At 50.1% G+C, this 20186-nt stretch overlaps 1 protein-coding gene and 1 non-coding gene across 2 annotated transcripts in view; one reads left to right on the top strand and one right to left on the bottom strand.

Moving 5' to 3' along the window:
* Nucleotides 1–20186, top strand: part of TNFRSF8 (TNF receptor superfamily member 8) — an 82254-nt gene that overhangs the window by 10184 nt on the left and 51884 nt on the right. The window contains exon 2 of the mRNA XM_023191998.2: nt 10648–10735. Coding sequence (XP_023047766.1) covers nt 10648–10735 — 88 coding nt within the window. The remainder of the gene's footprint in view (nt 1–10647; nt 10736–20186) is intronic.
* On the bottom strand, nt 4092–4195 carry LOC111526343. The gene has a single exon (XR_002726340.1). It is a non-coding gene; the product is annotated as a U6 spliceosomal RNA (small nuclear RNA).

Below are 20186 nucleotides of genomic sequence, written 5' to 3'. Positions count from 1 at the left end.
TTCCTTTCTTCTTTTCCTTTCCTTTCCTTTCCTTTCCTTTCCTTTCCTTTCCTTTCCTTTCCTTTCCTTTCCTTTCCTTTCCTTTCCTTTCCTTTCCTTTTCCTTTTCTTTTTCTTTTTTTTGACAGAGTCTCGCTCTGTCACCCAGGCTGGAGTGCAGTGGTGAGATCGTGGCTCAATGCAACCTCCACCTCCCGGGTTCAAGCGATTCTCCTGCCACAGGCTCCCGAGTAACTGGGACTACAGGCACTCACCACCACGCCCGGTTAATTTTCATGTATTTTTACTAGAGATGGGGTTTCACCATGGTGGCCAAGCTGGTCTCAAACGCCTGACCTCAAATAATCTGCCTGCCTTGGCCTCCCAAAGTGCTGCGACTTCAGGTGGGGGCCATGGCGCCTGGCCCACTACATTTTTCTTTGTAGCTGCCATCGTCCCGTGGTGGCTGTTGCTGCCCGGGAACGTACTTCAGGGCTGGGTGGGTTTTACCCCTTCTGAGGTGTAGCTAAGGATGCAGCTCTAACACTTGCTTTGGCCCTGGAACCTTCAGGATCCCTGCAGTCTGAACAATTGGCTCATGGAGCTGGCATGGGATTTATGTGGGGCAGGAGGGATTTCTCAGTGGGAAGTGAGGATCAAGCAGTTTGCTAAATTCAGACTCAAGACGTGATCTTGGTAAAATGGACTCGCTCTCCTCCATCCTGTCCACCTCCCCACCACATGAATGGTCCTGAAACCCTTTAATGCTTCCCTAGTGCCAAAAGCAACATTTCCCAAAGTCACTTTCTGGCAATGGCAGTTCTGAGAAAAAAAGGTTCTATGGCCAAGGAAGTTTGAGAAACATTGCAGATTTTTCTGACTAGCCCCCATATCCTTCCTTGGAGAATCAGAGAGTAAGAAAGCACATCAGAGGCTCTGAGAGGCCCCGTGATCTGAAATGGAAATCTCTCAAATGGACTCCAGTGATTATTTTTGTTTGTTCATTTATTTATTTATGAGACAGGGTCTCACTCTGTCACCCAGGCTGGAGTGCAGTGTTGCAATCGTAGTTCACTGTAACCTCAAATTCCTGGACTCAAACAATCCTCCCACCTTAGTTCCTTGAGTAGCTGGGACTACAGGCATGTGCCACCATGCCCAGCTAATTAAATTTTTTTTATTTTTTAATTTTTTTTAATTTTTAGGCCGGGCACAGTGGCTCATGCCTGTAATCCCAGCACTTTGGGAGGCCGAGGCAGGTGGATCACTTGAGGTTCCAGGTTTGAGACATGCTGCAACCCCATCTCTACTAAAAATACAAAACGTAGCCAGGTGTGGTGGCACATGCCTGTAATCCCAGCTACTTGGGAGGCTGAGGCAGGAGAATTGCTTGAACCTGGGAGGCAGAGGTTACTGAGCCAAGATTGCACCACTACACTTCAGCCTGGGTGACAGAGTGAGAGTCTGTCTAAAAAAAAATTTTTTTTAATTTTTTTTATTTTTTTTATAAAGACAGGGTCTTGCTGTGTTGCTCAGGCTGGTCTTGAACTCCTGGGCTCAAGCAATCCTCTCACCTTGGCCTCCCAAAGTGCTGGGATTAGAGGTGTGAACCACCGTGCCTGGCCTTGTTGTTTTGCCTGTCATCTGTTACTATCCTGTAGCCCCAGCATTTGATGAAACTTATTTGGGAAGTGGCAGTGGCCGGATCTCAGCTCACTGCAAGCTCTGCCTCCCGGGTTTATGCCATTCTCCTGCCTCAGCCTCCCGAGTAGCTGGGACTACAGGCGCCCGCCACCTTGCCTGGCTAGTTTTTTGTATTTTTCAGTAGAGATGGGGTTTCACCGTGTTAGCCAGGATAGTCTCGATCTCCTGACCTCGTGATCCGCCCATCTTGGCCTCCCAAAGTGCTGGGATTACAGGCTTGAGCCACCGCGCCCGGCCTCATCTCTTTTTCCCTGACTCTCTCTTTTGCCTCCCTTTTGCATTTTTAAGTTCCCTTAAATTGCATTGGCTCACCTGGATAATCCAGGGGGAATCTCCCATCTCAAAGTCAGCGGGTTCACAACCTCAACGCCATCTACCACCCTGATTCCCCGTTGCCATGTAGGGTGACGTATATGAGCACATATATGAATATGTCACCCTAGGTCCCGGGGATTAGGAAGTGGTTCTCTTTAGGGGGTGCTATTCTGCTGACCACAGACCCCCTCTCATGTCCTCCTTCCATCCCAGTAGGCACCCAGTGAGGATGGTATGATTCTTGCTAACTGACAGAGCAGGAGTGTTACCATCTTGGACAAGCATCGCCATTTTAAGTTCTCCTTGATTAGAAACTGCCTAAATCCAACCCCAAAACATCAGCCTAATGGCTAATGTCAACATGACCATAAACCACAAATGACACCTCCAATGAAAAACATTCCAACGCGAAGATAAACACCCCTGTCCGACCAGAGACATGCTAGCCCCGAGATAACCTTCCCTCTGACCACACAGACATTCCCAGCACGCAGTAAAACTCTCCTCCATACACAAACGTTCCTAGCCTGCGATAAGCGCCCCTCCCAGAACCCTTAAATACCCTTAGTCTGTAAGAGAAAATGCTGCTGACCGAAATTGGCCAGAAGCCCCTCTCAGTTTTATGTTCCAAAATAAACCTGTCTTTGACTGGTAAGCCACTTTTCATGTTTTTTCCTTCTTTCTTCAACTCTTACACAAACATTATTTCAAGGTGCTTGCCTGTCCCTGAGTTCCTTCCAGCCAGGTACTCCAGGCTCCCCCCTCTATGCCGTTTCCGTGTCCACTGTCTTTGGGTTTTACCTCCAACCCTGGGGCCGGGCAGCATGGGGCCCCTCACGCTCTTCCTCAGCTGTGCAGGAACTGGGGGAAGCTCAACTCGGCACCTGCTTGCAGATGGGACAACTGTGAGAGGTGCTGCCTGTGGCCAGGGATGGACCCTGTGTACTGTGGGTGTGTTTAAAGAGGGGGGAGGAGGATGACTTTAGTTTCAGGTAGTCTGTTGGTCTGGAGCTCAAGTGAGCACTCAGTGTGGAGAGAGGGGTTCCGGGTCCCACAATTAGGAGGTGACCAAGTTCGGCGTGTGGTGATAATAGTCTAGTGGTTGCTTAGGAGCGGGGGTGTGGCAGCAGACTCATAGTCCTCTAAAATGTCCATATGTTCTACTTTGTTAATTTAGGAGAGGGTCTCACCCTGTTACCCAGGCTGGAATGCAGCGGCCCAACCACAGCTCAAGAGATTCTCCCATCTCAGCCTCCCGGGACTACAGGTGCATTCCACCATGCCCGGCTAATTTTTGTATCTTTTGTAGAGATGGGTTTTCTCCTTCGCTGTGTTGCCCAGGCTGGTCTCAAACTCCTGAGCTCAAGTGATCCTCCTGCCTCAGCCTCTCAAAGAGCCGGGATTTTAAGTGAGAGCCACTGTGCCCAGCCAAATGTTCACACATTCTAATCCTTGGAACCCGAGACTATGGATCTTGAGACAGGAAGATTATCCTGGATTATCAGGGTGGGCCCAATCTAATCACATGAGTCCTTAAAAGCAGATAACCCTTCCTGGCTGTGTTAGAGAAAGATGATAGAGGCAAAGAGAGAAATGTGATGTGAGAAGGACTCAGCTCACCATTGCCGGTTTTGCAGATGGAGTAAGGGGGCCTTGAGCCAAAGGATGCCACAGTCCCTAGAAGCAGGGAACAGCCCTTAGTTGGCTGTCAGAAAAGAAACAAGACCTCAGTCCTACAACCACAAGGAACTGAATTCTGCCAACAACCTTAGTGAGCAAGGAAACCAACAGTCCCCTAGAGCTTCCGGTAGGGACACAGCACATGACCTGGATGGGGGTGATCAGAGAGGGCTTCCCAGAGGAAGCGGCACTCGAGTGAGGTCCCAAGGATGAATGGGGGTGCACTGGATTTAGGGACCGGTGCAGGCAGGGGAACAGCATGCACAGGCTGCTGCAGGGAGTGGGGTGCCCGTGGGGTGCCAGTGGCAAAAAGAGGCTGGTAGGAGAGAGTACCAGGGACTTCACAGGCAGGCAAGGAGGGCAGGGCCTCCTGGGCCACTGTTAAGACTTTGGTTTTTTTTTCTTTTTTCTTTTTTTTATATGGACTATTTCATGAATTTCCGTATCATCCTTATGCAGGGGCCATGCTAATTTCTGTATTGCTCCAATTTTAGTATATGAGCTCTAGAAGCGAACACAGGACTTTGGGCTTTATTCTTAGCTGGGTTGGAAGCCATCTGAGGGTCTTCAATAGGATGGAGGGGAAGACAGTAGATGATGTTTTCAGAAGATCAGTGTGGTGTCTGCACTGGGAGCTGGGTGCGGTGGATGGGGTAGATGAGAGGAGACCTCAGGTGGCCACTGTCAAGTCCAGATGGCGGGAAGGTGAGGAAGAGCTGGTAGATGTGGGGGTAAAACTGCAGGTTAAACAGAACTAGTGATGGGTTGGGGGCCAGGGAGAAGCAAGCATTTCAAAAAGCAGTCAGTCTTGGCCAGGCATGGTGGCTCACTCCTGTAATCCCAGCACTTTGGGAGGCTCAGGTGGGTGGCTCAGTTGAGGTCAGGAGTTCGAGACCAGCCTGGCCAACATGGTGAAACCCTCCTCTACTAAAAATACAAAAATTAGCCAGGTGTGATGCCAAGCACCTGTAGTCCCAGCTACTTGGGAGGCTGAGGCAGGTGAATTGCTTGAACGCAGGAGGTGGAGGTTGCAGTGAGCCAAGATCACGCCACTGCAATCCAGCCTGGGCAACAGAGAGAGCCAGTACTCTGTCTTAAAACAAACCAACCAACCAACCACCTCAGTCTCATGGGGAGTGGGGAGCAGGGATCTCAGAGCCTCTGTGCCGGGCCTAGTTTCTCGGCCTTTGGACATGCCTGTCTCCATCTGGGATGCCCTCCCCACAGTCCCTACCTGCTGTAATTCTAGACTACAGCACACCCCCCACCCCAGGCAGCAGAAGCTGGCGGATCAGAGCACGTGGCAAATACTGGCTCTAACACTGACCAGCTGTGTGACGTTGGGCAGCTTTCTCATCCTTATATCTCAGTCTCCCCATCTGTAAAATGGGTTGGCAGTGATTGGCTATTAGAATTACTTTTGCTATGGAAAGCAAACCGTCCAGCATTTGCACTTCTTTCTGCTCAGCTTCTGCTAGGCCAGCGCATCTCAGACTCCCTGGGGCTCTTGTTAAAATGCAGATTCCAATTAGGGAGGTCTGGGGTTCTGCATTTTGACAAAGTTCCCAGGTGGTGCCCCCACTGCTGGCCTGGGGCCTCACCTTGAATAATGGAGCACACAGCGGTGGAGATCCCCTGGAGACAGGGCAGGGAGGGGTACTTACCTCACTGGCCCTGCTCAGCTCTGGCCCCTTCGGGGATTTTGCATGCGATCTGACTCCCCGCCCACCCCACAACTTCTAGACTTGTCTCCCACAGGTATGGTCCGGCTGAGACCAGGTGGGGCTTTTTGAAAGTGAACTTTAACTGGTCTTGTAGGGAAAACCAAACCAACATGAAAATAGACCGGCCTAGAAATGGTAAGGTTTTAGGCCACCCTCTCTTTATCTTGTTGCCACTAAGGTGGGGCCGAGGGCCTCCGGCTACACAGCTCATTACTTTGTGGACACCTCACTTTGCCTTGAACCTGCGGGGAACTCCACCCAAAAGCCCCCCTCCAGTCCTTGGGCTTCCCCCTCCCACTCTTCGCTTTCTGATCCCTTCTTCCCTCGCAGGCAGGGACACATCCTAGCTCCCCTCTCCCTCTTGCCTCCCTCTCCCTCTTCCCCAGGGCAGCAGGAGTTGATGAGCCAGGCAGGGTGGGCCTGGAAATCCACAGGGCAAGACTTCTCTGGGGGGCGGCAGACGCCCGGGTCCTTGCCTCCTTCTCCACCAGGAGCTGGGACAGGTAAAGGGCCTGTGTGAGGGGAAGGGAGTGCCCCTTCCTCGCCCAGCCCCACATGGAAAATGGGGCCCCAAGTCCTCTGTTCCTCCTTTCAAGGGGCTTTGAGAGGCACAGGCTGGACATCCCAGCTGAGATCCCATGACCCCTCCGCACAGCAAGAACACTGCCCTCCGGTGGCAAACTATGGATTTACCAAGAATTATTGTTGAAAATAAGCTGCCACCTCCCAGCGTTTGGTGTCCTTGAGACGCTATTTACATATATGGCATTGTCCATCTGTGTTCTCACTCTCTTTATGTATTCACATATTATTATCACTTCTTTATTTTGTAATTTTCTATTTTTTTGAGGCAGGGTCTCACTCTGTTGCTTATGCTGGAGTGCAGTGGCGCAATCTCGGCTCACTGCAACCTCCGCCTCCTGGGTTCAAGGGATTCTCCCACCTCAGCCTCCTGAGTAGTTGGGATTATAGGCGTGCACCACCACTCCTGGCTAAGTTTTGTATTTTTAGTAGAGACAGGGTTTCGCTATGATGGCCAGGCTGGTCTCGAACTCCTGACCTCAGGTGATCCGCTGGCCTCAGCCTCCCAAAGTGCTGGCATTACAGGCATGAGCCACCGCGCCCAGCCAAGATGATCCCAGTTTTGTTGGCAACATCCAAAGCATTGTAATCAGGAGCCAGTGGACCATATGCCTTCTTCTCTCCATCCGGCCTAATCAGGGTGCTGGCCTTGGCCACATCCATGTCACAGAGCTTCTTCACAACCTATTTGATCTGGTACTTGTCAGCTTTAACATCCACAGTGTATACAAGTGTGTCATTGTCTTCTGTCTTCTTCATGGCAGACTTGGTGGTCAGAGGGAACCTGACAGCAGAATGGTCAAGCTTGTTTCTCCTGAGAGCGCTCTTTCAAGGATATTTGGGGTTTTAATACCTATTTTTATTTATTTTTTTGAAATGGAGTTTCACCCTTGTTGCCCAGGCTGGAGTGCAATGGTGCGATCTCGGCTCACTGCAGCCTCCGCCTCCCAGATTCAAGCAATTCTTGTGCCTCAACCTCCTGAGTAGCTGGGATTACAGGCACCCACCACCACGCCAGGCTAATTTTTTTTTGTATTTTCAGTAGAGACGGGGTTTCGCCATGTTGGCCAGGCTGGTCTCGAACTCCTGGCCTCAGGTGACTCTCCCGTCTCGTCTTTCTAAAGTGCTGGGATTACAGGCATGAGCCACAGCGCCCAGCCCTGGGATTTTTTTCATTTTAAAGATGGGTAGCCTGTGGCCTAGAGATGGGAGAGAACTGGGGACACAGTGAAGCTCAAACCTTTCTGCACTTAGTTGCTGTGTGACCTTGGGCAGGTGGCTACACCTCTCTGGGCTGCAGCTTCCTGATCTGTAACATGGGATAGTGATCTGGCCCCAAAGAGCTAGGGGTGTGAAAAGGAGGAGTTGTGTGAAAGCAGGCACCCAAGGCCAGACTTGGGGGGGTAATGTGCAATACCATGGGCTCCCCATTCTCTGCACCCCCTACCCCTCCATGGACCCAGGTGTGGTGGCAGGAGGGAGACATAAGTGGCCAGAGCCCCCCGGATGTGTTCTAGGCCCCAGCAGAGTGAGCAAGGCCTGGGGCCATGGTCCCTGTAGACTCCGTAGCTGTCAGTGAGATTAGCAGACAGGCCGGGAGGGGAGACCCAGGGCAAGGACCCAGAATGTTCCCACACTCAGCAGGCCTTGCAGGTGAGCCCTCACACCTCCAGCCAGCGCCAGGCACAGGCTACTGAACTCACTCAGTGAGATGCTGTGGGTTAGGAGCACTTCGGGTGTCCTGGCAGTTTCCTGCCCCCTGGAGAGGCTCCCAGGAGCCCTCGAGGTGACTTAACAGTGGACACTCTCCTCTAATGCTGGAGGGAGGAGGTGTCCTCAAGGCCCTGGGCTCTGGATTAAATGAGAAGGGAGACCTCCCAAGCGCCATGTGACTGTTGGGCAAATACCAGGTTCGTGTATTACTTCAAATTAATATGGCGACATGTTTCAGACATGCAAAAAAAAAAAAAAGAATGATGTAATCAACACCCCTATTTATCCACCTTCCAGCCATGCTGCTGCTCTCTGCTGCTTCCTGAACATGCTGGAAACTTCACTGTTCCCTTGAGTGAACAGAAGAGTCAGGCAGCCCCGTAGGCCAGCCAGGCCTCTCTCCTGGGGGAAAGTGGCTTCTGCTTCCCTTCCCCAAACCAAGAAAGCCCCACATTGCACCAGGGGCCACCTCCTTTCTGCCAGGCACCATCTTGGATGCTGAAGACATGGAAATGTGACAAGGCTCCCTCCCTGCCTTCTGCCTCATTTCCTGCTTCCCTTCTCCCTTTCTTTCCACCCCAGAAGTTTCACATCCTGGATTACCTGTCATTCCATCTGGAAAGACAAAACTCCTTCCCTGGGATCTCAACAGAGAATTTCCTCTCTTGAACCCTTTCTTATGATGGGGCTTCACTTTCAAAGAACCCTTGAAACACATGGGGGGCTTGTTAAAAACACATCTTCTTGAGGCTGGGCGAGGTGGCTCACGCCTATAATCCCAGCACTGTGGGAGGCTGAGGCAGGAGGATTACTTGAGCTCAGGAGTTTGAGACCAACTTCGGCAACATAGCAAGAGCCAGTCTCTACAAAAAAATAAAACATTAGTTGGGTGTGGGGGTGCATGCCTGTGGCCCCAGGTACTTGGACGGCTGAGGCAAAAGAGAAGACTACTTCAGCCTGGGAGGCTGAGGCTGCAGTGAGCCATGATTGCACCATTGCGCTCTAGCCTGGGCAACAGAGTAAGACCCTGTCTCAAAAAAACAACAACAACAAAAAAAAAAAAAACAAAAAAACCCCACAAAAACCCACAAAACAAAAACCACACCTTCCTGAAAAGAGTGAACCTCTCTGACCCCTACTTCACACCATGCACAAGAATGAAACTTGAATATGAATGATTAAACAATATCATCTAGAAGTTAATGTAGGAGAATATCTAAGTGACATTGAGTGGGCAAATATTTCTTAAACAGGACAAAAAAAGGCATTAACCATAAAAGAAAAGGTTAGTGCATGTAATTTATTAAAGCTAAGAATGTCTGTTCATCAAAAGCCTCCATAAAGTGAAAAGGCAAGCCAGAGGATGCAAGAAAATACTTGCAGTACATATGATCAACAAAAGCCATGTATCTAGAATATGTAAAGAACTCTGACACATCAATAAGAAAAGCCAGACAACCCGATTAAAAAAAATGGCCACAAGACCTGAATAGGCATCTTACAAAAAAGAATGCCTAAATGGTTAATAAACATGGGAAAAGGTGCCCAACAACATTACTTATCAGAGAAATGCAAATAAAAACCACAATGAGGTATCACTACAGATCCAACAAGATGGTGAAAGTTTTAAAAACTGACACCACCAAGTGCTGACAAGGAAGTGGAACAATTGGAATCCTCAGACACTGCAGGAAAGTACTTACTAGTACGACTGCTTTAGAAGCTTGGATGGAGAATCTATCAGAACTGAGCATGCCTTATGCTCCAGGAATTCCACTCCTAGGTATATAGCCAACAGAAGCATGTACATTTGGTCACTAAAACATGTGTACAGGAATGTTCCCAGCAGCACTATCATAATAACCAAAAAGTGGAATGTCTATTGAGAGCAGGCCCAGAATGGTGGCTCATACCCTGTAATCCCAGCACTTTGGGAGGCCAAGGCAGGTGGATCATTTGAGGTCAGGAGTTCAAGACCAGTCTGACCAACATGGTGAAACTATTTCTTTGCTAAAAATACAAAAACTAATTGGGCGTGGTGGCACACACCTTTAGTCTCAGTTACTTGGGAGGCTGAGGCACAAGAATCACTTAAGCCCAGGAGGTGGAGGTTGCAGTGAGTTGAGATCATGCCACTGCACTCCAACCTGGGCAACAGGGCAAGACTGTCTCAACAAAGTAAAAAACCAAAAGACAGTAGACTAGACAAATAAATTGTGCATATTTGTGCAATGCTATACTGCAAAGCAATGGACAGAAATGAGCAACTGTTATTTGCCACAATGCGAATGATTCTCACAATATAATGCTGAATGAAAGAGGCTTGTTGCAGGGGAATGGACTGTGTAATTCTACTTTATGTAAAATCCAAAAGCAGTCAACACTAATAGAGGGATAGAAATCAGCCTTTTGGGAGAGGTGTGTGGGAGGGGGGATGAGGGAGGAGCTGGGGCTGGCAAGATCCTGTTTGATGAGTTGGGTGCTGATTGCCCGGTGCATTCATCTTGTAAAAATGCAGTTGGCTGTAACTCGAGATTTGTATTGAAGTCTAAATACGGGTGTGTTAGACTTCAACAAATAAGTTTACCAGAAATGTGTATTGTTGGGTCCATCCCAGAGACAAGGTAGGAAGCAACTATGTTAATCCCAGGGCAAGGGGATGTGACTGGCCCCAGGTGAAGGTGGTGATGATTATGGTATGAAAAGGGCTGGGAGAATTTGTTGATGGGTTGTTTGAGAGGAGTCAAGGGAGATGCTAAAGTTTCTGGCCTCAGCTGGAGTAGCAGGGGGTAAGCCCAAGGGCGCTGTGGGTTTGTGGAATCAGGAGTTCTTGTCCTGATTTCTCTCCGATAATACAAAACTCTGTCTCAGGCCTCCTGGGACTGGTGGGGACAGAGGGAGTATGGATATCTGGGATCCACCTGGCCTCACCAGCTTTTCTGACCTGCTAGGATCGGCCCTTCGAGGACACCTGTCGTGGAAACCCCAGCCACTACTATGACAAGGCTGTCAGGAGGTGCTGTTACCGCTGCCCCACGGGTGAGTGGGGGCGCTGGGGGTGGGGAGAAGGGGGGAAATTTGTCCTCAATTGATGACCCTCTTGGGGGATTGATGGGTGGGGAAATTGGAGCCAACCGTCATTGTCATAATTGGCTACAGTTTTCTGCAGGTCATTCCTGGCATTGCAGAGTCCAGAGACTCTGTCAGAGGTTAGGGCTGTAGAATTGAGACTGTGTTTGTTGCTGCCACAAGAAAGTCCATCTCCGTGAGTTTTTATTTTTAACTTAGAGCTGCCCTTTATTGCATACTTACTATCCGTAAGTCCAAGACCTTTATATGCACTGCATCATCTCATTAAGTGCTTGCAATGATCCTTTATTACACTCATTTTGCAAATAAGGCTACTGGGGCTTGGCAAGGTTAAGCTCCAGCCACTTCCCTTGATGACCGGGGTAACACAGTTGGGAAATGGTGGAATGATCTAGGGCTGGGGCCCAGAGCTCAGAGACCTCAAAGCTTGGGCTGTCGACATCCTCTGACCACCCTTCATTTCTGGGGCCTAGAAGCCCTTTGCAGTTCTTTCTTTCCTTTTCCTTCTTCTCTCTCTCTTTCCTTCCTTCCTTCCTTCCTTCCTTCCTTCCTTCCTTCCTTCCTTCCTCCTTCCCTCCCTCCCTCCCTCCCTTCCTTCTTTCCTTCCTTCCTTCCTTCCTTCCTTTTCCCTTTCTTTCCTTTCTTTCTTTCGGAGTTTTGCTTTTGTTGCCCAGGCTGGAGTGCAACGGCGCAATCTCAGTTCACTACAACCTCCGCCTCCCAGGTTCAAGCGATTCTCCTGACTCAGGCTCCCAAGTAGCTGGGATTACAGGCATGCGCCACCAGACCTGGCTAATTTTGTATTTTTAATAGAGTCAGAGTTTCACCATATTGGCCAGGCTGGTCTCAAACTCCTGACCTCAGGTGATCCACTCGCCTCAGCCTCCCGAAGTGTTGGGATTACAGGCGTGAGCCACTGCGCCGGGCCTAATTTTTTTTTATATCAATTTAAAATAAAGACAAGGTCTCGCTAATTGCACAGGCTGTTCTTGAACTCCTGGGCTCAATCAGTCCTCATGCCTCAGCCTCCCAAAGCGTTGGGATTACAGGCGTGAACCACCATGCCTGGCCTCTTTGCAGTTCTTGACTGCTCCAGCTCAGAACACTCATTTATCCCGGGACAACCCGGACAGTAGATTTCTCTGAGACTGGACTCCCAGACTAGAGCTCCCTTTTTGGAATGCTTGGCCACCCCCAGCACCGTGATTGACTTCTAGTCCATTACCAGGAAATCCTTCTGGAGCTGGGCGAGTGTTGTTCTTTCCATTTTGCAGCTAATGCTTAGGTCCGAGGAGATAAGCAGCTGGAATAGGGTCGTGAGGCATTTCTGCCCCTGTGGTTATTATCAAAAGCCCCGAGGCACAACCAGTGGTCTTAGATGGGTGGGGCAGGACATAACGATGCCCTCGTGGTCTCTGACCTCCAGGAACAGAGATTGTCACGAGGACATCAGCCTTTAGCTGTGCCAGCAAGGGTGGGAGGGAGTCTGTGTGTGTCTGGTTCATTGTCTTGTTTTGAGGAAAATAGGCCATTGCAAGTGGGCGGGCATCGTCTGGAGGGCTTCCGACGGTGGGGGCGGAGGGGTCCATCCACCCATCACCTAATCCTCCCAGCTGTGCTGTCTGGAGGGTGGTGACAGGCTATGGCCCTCAGGGGTATTCCACTGGAGCTGTGCGGGAACCTGGGTCAGTCAGTTCCTAGACTTGTGGCCTCTTAACTTCCCCACGAGATTCAGATCAGCCTCATGCTCAGGCCACCAAAGGACAGAGGGAAACATTCTTAGAAAGAATTTGATGTTTTTGTATTTGATTTTGATTTGTGTTTTCTTTTTTTCTTTTTTCTTTTTTATGTTTTTGAGACGGAGTCTCGCTCTGTCGCCCAGGCTGGAGTGCAGTGGCCGGATCTCAGCTCACTGCAAGCTCTGCCTCCCGGGTTCCCACCATTCTCCCGCCTCAGCCACCCGAGTAGCTGGGACTACAGGCGCCCGCCACCTCGCCCGGCTAGTTTTTTTTTGTGTGTGTGTTTTTTAGTAGAGACGGGGTTTCACCGTGTTAGCCAGGATGGTCTCGATGTCCTGACCTCATGATCCGCCCGTCTCGGCCTCCCAAAGTGCTGGGATTACAGGCTTGAGCCACCGCGCCCGGCTGATTTGTGTTTTCAATAGTGATTCAAAGTAGTCATTGTACGGGCAAGAGCAGTGGGTTGGATGCTATTGGACTTTCTTCCTTTTATTTTTGATTTAGTGTTGATTTGGATGATCTATCAGGTGGGTCCCCTGATTTCTTCAGTGCTTCACTGGTCGGCCATCCACTCACGCATCCAAGTACCTGTCCCCCTCACCCACCCATCCATCCATGTACCTACCCACCCACCCACCCATCTTTTTAACCACTCACTAACCCACCCCCTTCCATCCCCTTTCCATTTTTCTTCTCATCCAGCCCCTATCCATCCACCCACATGTATTAGTTTGCTGGGGCTGCCACAACAAAATAATGTAGCCTGGGTGACCTAAACAATAGACATTTATTTCTTACAGTTCTGGAGGCTTGAAGGTCCAAGATCAAGGTTTTTGCAGGGTTTGGTTTCTGGTGAGGGCTGTCTTCTTGGCTTGCAGATGACAGTCTTCTCATGGTGGGAAGATCTCTCTCTCTCTCTCTCTTTCTCTTTCTCTTTCTCGCCCTCTTCATATAAGGCCACCAATCCCATTGGATTAGGGCCCCATCCTTATGACCTCATTTAACATTATCTCCTAAAAATCCTTTCTCCAAATACAGTCACACTGGGGGTTAGGGTTTCAACACATTTAACATATGAACTTTGTAGGGGACACAGTTCAGTCCATAGCACCATCCCCTTCCCATATCCCTCCAATTAGCTTCCCATTCACCCCCTCATCCATACACCCCCCTCTCCTGGCTATTTTCTCATCTACTTTTCCATCCATCCATCCATCCATCATCCATCCATCCATCCATCCATCCATCCATCCATCCATCCATCCATCCATCCATCATCCATCCAACAAATGTTTATTTCTCTCTCTCTCTTTTTTGAGATAGAGTTCTCTCTGTAGTCCAGGCTGGAGTGCAGTGGTGCAATCTTGGTTCACTGCAACCTCCGCCTCAAGTGATTCTCCTGCCTCAGCCTCTTGAGAAGCTGGGATTACAGACATGTGCCACCATGACTGACTAATTTTATATTTTTTAGAAGAGACAGGGTTTCTCTATGTTGTCAGGCTGGTCTCAAACTCCTGATCTCAGGTGATCCGCCGGCCTTGGCCTCCCAAAGTGCTGGGATTACAGACTTGAGCCACCACACCTGGCTTCTCATTCTTATAATGGGGTCATCTTTCACCTTTCTGGCTTCTTCTCCCTTGGCCATTCTACAGGAACTACTGCATGTGTTCAAGTCTCTGGGCCTTTTCACTTATTTACATCTTTATTTGAGATAGAATCTCACTGTGTTGCCCAGGCTGGAGTGCAGTGGTGTGATCTCGGCTCACTGGAACCTCTGCCTCCTAGGTTCAAGCAATTCTCTTGCCTCAACCTCCCAAGTAGCTGGGATTACAGACATGTGCCACCACACCCAGCTAGTTTTTGTATTTTAAGTAGAGATGGGGTTTCACCGTGTTGGCCACACTGGTCTCCAACTCTTGACCTCCAGTGGTCTGCCCGTCTCGGCCTCGCAAAGTGCTGGGATTACAGGCGTGAGCCACTGTGCCAGGCCTAGTTTCTGGGCCTTTGGACATGCCTGTCCCCATCTGGGATGCCCTCCCCACAGTCCCTACCTGCTGTAATTCTGGAACCACTTCCTCCATGAGGCCTTCCCTTGCTAGCCTGAGGCTTGGTGGTGGTTCCCACTCAGTTCTCCCAGGGCCTGCTTGCTGTGGTTTTTATCCTCTGGAATGGAGTGGCCCGCAGTGCTCTATGACTTTTCATGGGACCTACAGTCCCAGCCACAAGGAGAAAGACACTTCCTTCTCATCCTCTTCTGGCTGCTTTGACCCCAGCCTGACAGGGCCTTGATGGGGAGTGGGTGGAGAGAAAAATGACATCTCAGGTCCCAGGCTTCCTCCACTTAAAAGCTGTGACTTAGGAAGAGGGGGCTCCGTTCTCCCCACTTCCCCTCTCAAGGCCCAGTGCTGCTTGGGGCTGAGTACTCCATATTGGTGTGGTGGGTGGGGCATTTTACTGGAGTTTTATTGACCTTGTGCTTCCGGGTAGCCAGAGAGGAGAAATGAAAAACCCACAAAAACCCCTTCTTTGATCTCTCGGGGAAACTTTTTGACATTTTGCCCACCCTCTGCAGACAGCACTCAGCTGTGTGGCCGGGTTTGCACGTGGGCGGGTTGGTGGAGGAAGGAAGCTGAGAGACCTTTGAGACTGAAAAGTGGAGGTGTCATCGAATCCATCCTTGCACCCAGGCCTGTGATGCCCTCTCCAGCATTCCTGAGAGCAGGTCCCCAGCCCTTTGCTTACATATTCTTGGTGACAGGGAGCTCATTCACTGACTCATAACAATGACCATGATTCATACTGATGGAGTGCGTTATGTGCTGGCCACTGTGCTGGGCCCTTTACCCACCTTAGTTTCTTTAATCCTGATAAGAAACCCAGAGAGGAAACTTGGACATCGAGGGGTTCAGGGATTTGCCCAAGGTCACATGCGAATCAGTGGCTTAGCCGGGCCGTGAACATGACCACCCAGTGCAGTCTCCTGAGCTCTTCAGCTGTAGTTGATACTGACCTCCAAGGTCTCAAATTTGGGAGGCAGAAGAGTTTACGAGTGAAGAGCTAACAAGGGGGCTACAAAGCCCTTCCTGTTCTCCATCTTCCTGGACCATCCTCCCTTTGTGTGCAGACTCGCTCCCCACAGGAAGGGGTCTCCCCTGCAGATGTCTGAGGCCTGTCCAGGTTCAGGGGGAGGATGTGAGGCCAGGCCAAGTGCTAGGTAGGGAGCATGGCAGGTATATCCCATCTTGTCCCAGGAGCTGAGGGTTCCTCCAAAGGCTGTGAACAGGAAGGAGGAGGAGGAGGGGGTTTGTGGGTTCCCCCAGCTTCCGCTGCCCTTGGGTAAAGCCTAGCTCCGTGCATGGGCACGCCCACTTGGCGTGACAGCTGCTGCCCCTGCCGCCTCCCTTTTCCCTCCCAGTCCTTCTTCATCCTGGGCTTCAACTGAGTGTGCTGGGCTCCCCTGTGCCCTCTGACACTGTTCCAGCAGAGCCCCCTCACAGCAGCTCCTGGCCCCCCACTGTCCCTGTGTGCTTGACACACTCTGCATTCCTCAGGTTCCACTTAAGTGTAGGCCCTCCCTGACCCCAGCCTGGGCCACAGAGCGAGATTCTATCTCAAAAGAAAAAAAAAAAAAGAGAAATAAACATTTGTTGGATGGATGAGGGTTGGATGGAGGGATGGCCCCAAGGCAGCTCAAAGATCTTGGCTCTGGGGTCCTGGTGCCTCCCATGGTTCCACTTTCCTAACACTCCTTCCATGTATCATGACTTGTCTATCGTCTTCCTGCAGGATCCCCAGCCCTGAACCCAGGGCTTGGCACATAGTAGATTCTCCATTTTTGAAAGAATAGGTGAACGAATGAATATGGCTGGCTTGCCCCGCATACTCTTCGTGACAGCCAGCCGCTGCCTCACAGGGCCAAGCTTCTATTGTCCCCCTGGCACCTCCCTCTGCTGAAGTCAGGCCAGCCCCTCTCTCCTGCCCACCCCACTCGCAGGTACATCCTAGTCTTGTCTTTATTTAAGCCTGAAAAATCCACCAGGGTTCTTTTGTGTAGGAAGAAGTATGTGGGGGTGGGAAGGAGGAAATGGAAGGCAGTAGAAGGAATTAGGACTGGCCCAATGCAGCAAGCATTTATTGAGCTCTGTTGGACATAGGGTTATTTGGGGGAGAGAAGTACAAGGTCCTGCCTCCTGGGAGCAACCCACTAGTAGAGGAGGTGACATGCTTATAGATGTCTGATACTCCAGAGGGTATCTGTGCTAAGATAGTTTCAAAGGAGGAAGAATGGGAACTTACACTGAGGAACAGCCCCTAAACCACTGGTCTGCATCCACCCATCTGTCCATCCATTCATCTACCCATCCACCCATCCACCCACTCATCCACTCTTCCCTAACCCAGCCATCTATCCACCCATCTACCCGCTCATTCACCTTTCCCCATCCATCCATCTACCCATCCTTCTACCCATCCACCCATCTACTCACTCATCCACTATTCTTCCACTCATCTGTCCATCCACCCATCTACCCGCCCATCCACCCTTCATCCATCCATCCATCCATCCACCTACCCACTCATCCATCCACTCACCACTCATCCATCCATTCACCACTCATCCATCCAGTCACCCACTTATCCATCCACCCACCCACTCATCCATCCACTCACCCACTCATCCATCCACTCACCCACTCATCCAACCACCCACCCACTCATCCACCTACTCATTTATCCATTCACCTACCCACTCACTCATCCATCCATCCACCCACCAACCTACTCATCCACCCGTCTACCCATCTTCCCACCCACCAACCTACTCATCCACCCATCTACCCACCCACCCACCCACCCACCCACTCATCCATTTACCCACCTATCTACCCACTCATTCATTCATTGATTCACCCAATATGTTCTGTGTATTTGCATTCTATCAGACCCTAGAGATTCAACCATGGGGGGCAGGGCAGCTATCATCTTGCCCTGACAAACTCAATCTCAATAAGACAAATATTACACCAGTTTGAGACTTTTCTATCTGCCTGTAAGAAAAGGGGGTACCATAGTTTGAATTCCCCCAGAAGTAGACTGTTATGGGCTGAATTGTGCCCTCCCCCCACCCACCAATTCCTATGTTGAAGTCTTAACCCCAGAATCTCAGAATGTGACCTTATTTGGAGATGGGGTCTTTAAAAAGGCAATTGAGTTAAAATAAGTTCACTAGGATAGGCCCAAATTCAATATGACTGGTGCCTTTATAAGAGGAAATTAGGACACAGATATACACAGAGACAAGACTGTGGGAAGACATGGGGAACACAGTCCATCTATAAGTCAAAGAGAAAGAGCTCAGAAGAAACTAGCCCTGCACATACCTTGATTTTGGAATTCTGGCCTCAAAAACTGACTATGAATTTCTGTTGTTTAAGTCACCCTGTCTGTGGTAGTTTGTTATGGCAGCCTGAGCAGACTGATGCACAGACTTTGAGGCAAAGATCTGAGTACAGTTAGTGATGGCTGGAAACACCAATTTGGAAGTAGGGAAGTGGCCGAGGGAAGGGAAGGCAGCTTATAAAGTTGTGTTAGAAAGATAGTTACTGCTGTGGGCAACTGGGGCTTAATCCCTCTGGGGGCCTCTGGGAGCCAGTGCAGAACAGCTGAGGGCTGAGGGAGCTGGGGTATTTATTTGCCAATGCCCATTAACCATTGTTGGAGCTGCTCCTGGGGTGGTACATCTTGGTATGTCTGGTCTGCTGCACCCTGGCAGAGCAGGCTGTGGGTGTTCTGAGAGGGTGACTTTAAAAGGACCCAGAGAGAGGATCTGGGTGGGGTCAGATGATCAGAAAAGTACCATGAGAAGATGGTATTTCAGCCTGATCTGGCTGGGTGTGAAGGGTTCCCAGTGGGTGGAAGTGGAGATGGAGAAGCCACTTAGCCTGCAGGAAGAACATTTGTGTTAGTTTGCTGGGGCTGCCGTAACAAAGTACCACAGGCTGAGTGGCTTAAACCAGTGGTCCCCAACCTTTTTGGCACCAGGGACTGGTTTCGTGGAAGACGATTTTTCCACGAAGTGGGGTCAGGGATGGTTTTGAGATGAAACTGTTCCATCTCAGATCATCAGGCATTAGAGTCTCATGAGGAGCGCGCAACCTAGATCCTTTGTGTGTGTGGTTCACAATAGGGTTTGCGCTCCTATGAGAATCTAATGCTGCCACTGATCTGTTAGGAGGTGGAGCTCAGGAGCTAATGCTCGCTCACTGTCACTCACCTCCCGCTGTGTGGCCCCGTTCCTAACAGGCCATGGACTGGTACTAGTCCCCAGCTGGGGACTGGGGACCCCTGGCTTAAACAACAGAGATGTATTGTCTCATACTTCTGGAGGCCAGAAGTTCTAGATCAGGATGTTGGCAAGGCCATTCTCCCTCTCAAGGCTCTAGGGAAAGACTTGGCGTCTCTCTCAACTTCCAGTAGTTTCTTAGTTTGTGGCAGCATCACTCCAGTCTTCACATGGCGTTCTCCCTGTGTGCATGTCTGTCTCTGTGTCCAAATTTCCCCTTTTCTTATGTATTTTATTTCATCTGTACTGTATTGTATTGTTTTAGAGACAGGGTTTTCTCTGTCACCCAGGCTGGAGTGCAGTGGCACGATCATAGCCCACTGCAACCTCTAACTCCTGGGCTCAAGTGATCTTCCCACCTCAGCCTTTCTGAGTAGCTAGGAGTACAAGTGTGCACATCACACCTAGCTAATTTTCTATTGTTGTAGATGGGATCTTGCCATGTTGCTCAGACTAGTCTCAAACTCCTGGCCTCAAGTGATCCTCCCACTTCGGCCTCCTAAAGTGTTGGGATTACAGGCATGAGGCACTGTGCCTGGCAATGTCCAAATTTCCTCTTTTCTTTTTCTTTTTTTTTTTGAGATAGAGTTTCCCTCTGTTGCCCAGGCTGGAGTGCAGTGGTGTAATCTCAGCTCACTGCAACCTCCACCTCCCAGGTTCAAGTGATTTTCCTGCCCCAGCCTCCCGAGTAGCTGGGATTACAGGGACATGCCACCATGCCCAGCTAATTTTTGTATTTTTAGTAGAGATGGGGTTTCACTACGTTGGCCAGGCTGGTCTTGAACTCCTCACCTCAGGTAATCTGTCCGCCTCAGCCTCCCAAAGTGCTGGGATTACAAGCTTGAGCCACTGCACTGGCCACATTTCCCCTCTTCATGAGAACACCAGTCAGATTGGATTAGGCCCACCCTAGCGACTTCATTTTAACTGGATTGCCTCTTTAAAGCCCCTATCTCCAAATAAAATCACATTCTGGGGTACTGGGGGTTAGGACTGTAGAATATCTTTTTTTGGGGGAGACACAGTTTAATCCATATCAACATTCAGGATGTATGAGGGATGTCAGAGAAAAGATCAAGATGCCCAGACTGGCTGCAGTAGAGAGGGTGTGAAGTGAGCAATGTACTAGAATGCCAGACTCGGAAGGTGGAGGCACCGTGTGAGGCCTGGGAGTGCAGGCTGGGGAACGCCATATGAATTAGGTTGACAGAACATGTTTTAATGAAATATGTGTGAGGCCCTATGATAGGGGAGGCATTGGTGAGTGGACATGGAAAGACTCATCCTCAAGGAGCTGACTTTTTTTTTCGAGACAGGG

This window comes from Piliocolobus tephrosceles, chromosome 1, assembly GCF_002776525.5.
Source record: "Piliocolobus tephrosceles isolate RC106 chromosome 1, ASM277652v3, whole genome shotgun sequence".
In the NCBI taxonomy this organism is placed as follows: Eukaryota; Metazoa; Chordata; class Mammalia; order Primates; family Cercopithecidae; genus Piliocolobus; species Piliocolobus tephrosceles.
Note: the sequence above shows the minus strand (reverse complement) of the source record. Positions and strands in the feature narration are given on the sequence as shown.